General features: G+C 36.3%; 1 protein-coding gene across 4 annotated transcripts; it reads right to left on the bottom strand.

Moving 5' to 3' along the window:
* Nucleotides 1-471: 471 nt before the first annotated feature.
* On the bottom strand, nt 472-6,055 carry LOC109165819 (ATP-citrate synthase alpha chain protein 3). Of its 4 annotated transcripts, none has more exons than XM_019314762.1 (13): nt 6,007-6,055; nt 5,749-5,864; nt 3,545-3,721; nt 3,295-3,456; nt 3,063-3,143; nt 2,643-2,694; nt 2,258-2,372; nt 2,075-2,156; nt 1,677-1,772; nt 1,418-1,519; nt 1,213-1,329; nt 1,006-1,122; nt 472-813 (listed from the first exon to the last, which is right to left on the bottom strand). In XM_019314762.1, exons 2-13 carry the CDS (start codon nt 5,845-5,847, stop codon nt 748-750), a joined length of 1,266 nt encoding a protein of 421 aa, XP_019170307.1. In that variant the 5' UTR covers nt 5,848-5,864; nt 6,007-6,055; the 3' UTR covers nt 472-747. The 4 variants fall into 4 exon arrangements, with proteins under 4 accessions (XP_019170307.1, XP_019170309.1, XP_019170308.1 ...); XM_019314764.1 differs by having other exon boundaries at nt 5,948-6,035; XM_019314763.1 differs by having other exon boundaries at nt 5,749-5,858; nt 6,007-6,035.
* Nucleotides 6,056-6,339: the final 284 nt, after the last annotated feature.

Below are 6,339 nucleotides of genomic sequence, written 5' to 3'. Positions count from 1 at the left end.
AACTAATCTTGAACTTCAAACCATGAAATCGTGTTCCAATATCAATGCTTTCAGTTGGGTTAATTTCAAATTGGATTTAGGTTAGGGTTCACGAGTGAGGAGAGTGACTACTATTGAGATGAGAGCAGATGTAAGGGTTCACAAGAGAGGAGGGTGGACTTCTTTTTTATTTTTATTTTTTTTAGGTCAATAGAGGGTTAAATAAAATGACTATTCTAACCCTACTATAAAGGGAGGGGGGGGGGGGGGGGGGGGGAATTTCAGGTCACAAATGGACGGAGAATGAGTCGGAAGGACCATTTGGGCTAAAAACAATGATAATCGTAGATCTATTTTGTAAAGTTTGAAAATCGTGAAGTAACCATGTTAGTGTCACAATACTCGTAGGATCAAAAATGCAAAAAACTCAATTACATATTACTTTCAAGTATAAAATTTTCAACTAAAATAGTAAGACTCTAGTTGGAGCAATGCAATTAGAACAGTTGAACTACTCCAATTTTAGTGTTACCACCCTAATTGCTTCCGCGAACATTCAAAGATAACGCAAATTTCACAACAAATATAAAATATCCGTAAAATTTCAGAAAACCATCCACAGAAATATGAGGCTTCCCCCTTATTGCAAAGTTTTTCATAAATTCAGCAAATGCAGTTTCCTTTCAAGCATGGGAAGAGAGTCTGAAAAGAGTGGATGAAACACCAGAGCATTGCATGAATTTAAAAGGGGAACTTTTATATCTATGCTTAAGACATAACGCAATCAATAGCCCGTTTGCAAATGCCAGTCATTGTAGCCTCAGGTCCATAAACCTGAAAAGCAAACCGCAAAATATATTTCTTTTTCCATATGAGAATAAATGAGATAGGAAACTGCATTCTCTTTGCCCTTTGAAACTGAATGTTCATATATTCCACTTGTTTTATAGGATTTTAACGACGTTTCTTATCACAGTAGAAAGCAATTGTGTCATTTAGAAGACTGGGAAAAGACATGTCTCATACCTCTAGGGGAACTCCCAACTCTTCACCCAATGCACGCATCTTTGCCAAACCTGTTTGATAATTAGGGCCACCTCTTCGAACATAAATGTTCATTCTAGCAGCTTTTAACTTGGATTCCTGTCGGTTTAAAACAAACATGTTGTTGTCTTTATGCACTGGATAATTTAAGGGAAAAAACCACACGCATATCTGTTTGATATGACCAACCTTCTCCCTAAGAGCCCGGATAATTCCATTGAAGGTAGCAGCAACATCAGTAAAATTAGCAATGCCACCTCCAATAATGAGAGCTCTCTTACGGCCATCTGGATCAGCTGTGGCACACTATGATATCAAGAAAAATTGGTCAATGACCAAAGTCTACAAATATTCTCTCACATTGATCAATAGAAAACAAAGGTTAAATTCTCACATCAAGAACTACACGAGCATATTGTAAAACCTCCTCTTCATTTGGAGCTCCACTATATTCTGCATAGTTACCAAGCTCAGATGCATAGCCTAAATCTCCGACCTGGTTTAATTGAGGAATAGATCATAAATGAGCAAATCGACTATTGGAGTATGAGAATCCCAAGATGGCATCTAAATAAAGCACATTGCATCCTTCGGGTGCATGTGTCAAGATCTAAATTAATTTGGATTTTGGAGGATCAAAGCTTAGCACTCACTGTATCAGCATATATTACACTTGCTCCACCTCCAGCAACCATTGTCCAAATTCGACCTTTGGGATTCAAGACAGTAAACTTCAAAGAGGCACTGGTCTGCATAAAATTGAAACAAAACATAAAACTGTTGGAAGCAGTGAACCAATCACAAGCCAAAACAAAATAACCATCACAACTAACAAGAAAGACAACTTCTACAGCTTTGGAAAATGTGAGGGGGAAAAATTATTATGCCACTCATTCAAGAACTCATCTTATGCCTACACAAGGAGATTCAGCAAAGCAAAGAGTGACACTAGACAGAAAATTATCTTTAATAGCAATAAGGATATCAAATGCATAAGCTTGCTGGCGCAATCACATTTGCAATAACAAAAATGCTGCCCATTTTTACTTACTTTTTCATCCAAGGAATGAATAAAACTTTCTGTTGGGCTCAAAACTCTTCCAAAAGGCAGAGGGAACTCAATATTGCCCCACCTAGAAAAAAGAATGATAGATTGGGTAGATGTTAAAGAAAGCTGGAAATAATAGAAGCCACTTCATTCTCCCTTTTTTGCTTTAGTATATTCTATACATACTTCTGAAAGTTTTTAAAGGCAGCTGTGTCATCTAACTCTCCTCTCATGTCCAGGGGATATGGTTCACCATTGACAAGCGTAAAGGGATTCATCTCAAGAAAACTGAAGTCCAGGTCTGTTAAGGATAAAAAACAAATAAAAAGTGGAAAATGTTCATATAATAAAAAAAAAATCATCAGAGCACAGGAATTAATTAAAAAAAAATGAAAAAGTTAATTTCCTCTCCATAATACAATAAAGATATCAATTTCATGATTTTGGATTTGAGGCCACTACATCATTTGCTATGCTTAATAGTCACAATAGATGATATCATATCCCAAACCCCCAAAACAAAAGTACATGTAGAAAGTGGTCGATAGGAAATATACTGAAAATGACATACCTTGAAAAACAGAAAACACACCCAATATAAAATTGCCAATTTTCCCCCGTACCTGAAACAAAAAATTAAACTTATGTTTTAGGATAATGAAGGAACACAATACTAGTAGAAAAGAGTTTCAGTTCATATTACCAGAATATATATGCATATACATTCATATGTACATGCGTGATTACAGATATTGCTGGAATATTGATGAAAACAGATATCAAACAAGAGAAAGCACAGACCAGTTTCCTTCATTTTATGAACACAGAAAACATGTATGTCCATCATAATATAACAACTATAATGAAATCTAGAAAACAAACCAGCACTAAGGAATACTGATAAATGTTTCCATTTTTAAGAACTGACAATACTACCTATTGAAGAAAAAAAAAAAAAAAAAAAACTCAACAAGTAGTATTCATATCCCACCTCCAAGGGAAGAGTAGCAATCAGTGGTGCGCACACCTCCAGGGTCATAGGCTTTTCAGTTGGAAGGAATACTGTCTTGACCTGCAACATTATGGAAAATGATAAATTCAGAGTTCAAATAATTTTAATCAGAATGATAGCTCCAGCTAATAATAGATGATTTTTATCAATAAAACAAAAGTTTGCAAAATAATCAAACTATGAATGCTATATCATTCTTATACAATCTAACCTTGTCCCAGTTTTCTTCAATTTCAATGCCTCCACATTCTGAGAAGCTAATGGTACACCCTAACCTTTCAGATACTATTGAAAGATAATACTCCTCGGCATGGGGAACAAATGGTTCAACAATGAAGGTTGTAATAGGTGCTTTGCAGCCACCCATCTCAACCTGGACAAGATCATAGCCATGTATAAGTAGACTATTTCTCACATAATAAAAAGCAAGAATAACCAAATGAATTCAATGCTATACCGACCTCCACACCAAGACGTGCTTTGACAAATTCAGCAACTTCTGCTAGATCCAACTTCAAAGCCACCAAGCCACTCTTTCCACGCTTCCCAAACAACATGTCTGGTTTTACAACCAATTTTGTGGACGAAAGCCATGGTTCTTTGTTTGTTAACTCAGCAAAATCCGTAGATTCTGTTACCTAACAAAAAGTTTTTGGGTTTGGAATAAGTACATTTTTAACTGAACAAAAGGTTATTGTGTAATGAATCTCATGATAGACTCATATAATTTTGCCTTAAAACCAATAAAGCTGAAAATGAAGTATCAAATGACAGCAACATTACATATACCGAATCACACATTCACACCATATGAAACAAAATTAATAGGAAAAAAAGGACTTGCTTTATTATGGTTCCTGCTCATTTTATCAGGTAGAAATGAACATAACCACAAGTAACAGTCCAGGAACAGAGAAGGTTGGAGTTTGATTTCCCATCAACAGTAAGGGAAAAAAAAAGTAACAAACAACTATTTTGCAAATTGGCTTTACCCCCTCTAAGTTTGTAACATTTGCAAATTACTTTAGTTAAATTTGATAGAATATGCATATTATCTTTGAGCAAAATCTTTTAAAACAATGCCCAGCTAATTTTATATTGTTGTCTTTACAAGCATTACTTATTTTTGGGAAAATGGTCAAATAGTCCCTTGAACTTTACACAAAAAAGCAATTAGGCCCCTGAACTTTTGAAAGTTGCAATTAAACACTCCAATTTATTAAAATCCATCAAATAAATCCAATTTACAGGTAAACAATTGGTTACCTGTAAAATTACGATCCAGACCGTCGTTGACTACCGTCGCTGATAACAAAATCACCGTCATTTGCAAAAAAGGCAACCAAATCAAGCGGCAATCAACCGGACTGGTCGCCTTCACTGAAGAAGGCGACAAGATTTGATCGCCTTCTTGGAAACAAGAAGGCGACCAATCCAGCTGCCTTCTTCACGCGACCGGTGACCGTCACAGGTGGAGGATTTCATCGCCGGAACTTCATTAACTGGTTATTCTAGGAGGATAACCGGTTATTGGGTTCGAATGCACCAAAATCACAAGTTAGAGTGTCTAATTGCAACTTTTAAAAGTTCAGGAGCCTAATTTCTTCCTCGTGTAAAGTTCAAGGACTTATTTGACCCTTTTCCCCTTATCTTTTTATAACTTTAACCCCGAGCGTAAACTGGGAAGATATTCAACAATGGAGAGAGGTAACGATGAGGTCATATGACTAAAGAGGGGGAAAGACCTTTTCAGTCTCAGGAGGAGACTGTGTCAGTGGTATTTTAAAAACTGTTTGCGTGATGAGAGTGCTGGCATAGACATGTGGGAATACAACAAAAGATTCTATTAGAAATTAAGGGACAAGTGGTTCCTTTTTAGAACGAATTAAGATAAATTCGACTAGCTAATATGGTGATGCTCAGCATAGATGGATGAATGCAACTTGGTTATAGCGAGAGATACCATATTACATGGCAGCAATAGGATATAGAAAATAAAATGAATAAAAGTACTTCGATTGAAATCATTAAGAAAGATATGCTAGCAGCTTACAAAAGGTGCAGTGCTTAGCAGAACTGAATGGTTGGATACAATGCATGTATTTAACTAACCAACTAGTATGGGGTTAAGGCTTGGTTTAGTTGAGTTGTGATCATCTAACAGAAGCTATGGAATTAGTAATATAGAATCGAAAGGCATTTAAGGCTAATTTGTTATAATCTAGAACTAATAACTCAGATGAACTGATCCAGAACATCTTGCAGGAATAAGTTACTAAGCTGCTGATTTATCATTGCCACTAATTACCAAACAAGATTGGCTGTGGCAATTGAGCCCTATACTTGCCCATAATGATTGCCATTGACATGAAAATCACATAAGATCAACCCTTTAGGCTTTAGGCCTTTATCATTTTGTTTGGTACATGAAGATCATTACTTTACTGGAACCAAAATGAAACAACATATCAGAATACTTCAAGATACAGAACATACCCATATTAGATTTGAGTTGCATTGATCAAACAGCAAAGAAATAACCCAACCATCCAAACAACAAAGATCTAGACTAAGGTCATCATAAATTTAAGCAGAAATTCAATCCCAAGTTTCAATGACAATTATATCAGGAGTATAACAAAGACACAGAGAAAGATAGGAGTACTTGAGCAGAGCAGATCTGTAGGTCGATGCCAGACAGACGCTTCAAATGCTCCTTCAGAACCCTCTTAGAATCGTACTCTCTGATCTTCTTCCTTGCCATATCACTACGCCCTGCCGCTACACCAAAATGCCAAAATTCAGATACACGATAGAAGCAACAACTACACGCACATAAATACAAACAATTGGCACGCACACACCCAATCGAAAAGGAGAAAGAAACAGAAGGGCTTTGCTTTGCAGTCAAGTATAGGCTCACCCGACACCCAACTTCAACAACTCCACAGCTGAGACTCCTGAGAGTGAGAGAGAGTGAGAGAGAGAGAGAGAGAGAGATGATGCAAGAATTTAATGAGGTAAATGGCGGGTGGGGTTTGTGGGGTCAGTTGTCAGTAAGTAGTTGGGCGATTTAGGCAAAGTGAGTTTCTGTTAGTTGTCTTTGTGCGTTGTGTCTATTGCTGATTTTTGTGAGTAATAATTATTTATTGTTTTGATTCACTTCCTATTTGGTTTATCTTCTTTATTTGGTTGGGTAATGGAATTATGTGGAAAAAGAATTACAATTTCATGAGGATAAACTATTCATAATAAA

The sequence above is a fragment of the Ipomoea nil genome, unplaced genomic scaffold (assembly GCF_001879475.1).
Source record: "Ipomoea nil cultivar Tokyo-kokei standard unplaced genomic scaffold, Asagao_1.1 scaffold3069, whole genome shotgun sequence".
Taxonomy (NCBI): Eukaryota; Viridiplantae; Streptophyta; class Magnoliopsida; order Solanales; family Convolvulaceae; genus Ipomoea; species Ipomoea nil.
The sequence above is the reverse complement of the archived record's forward strand: the minus strand, read 5'-3'. Positions and strand labels throughout refer to the sequence as shown.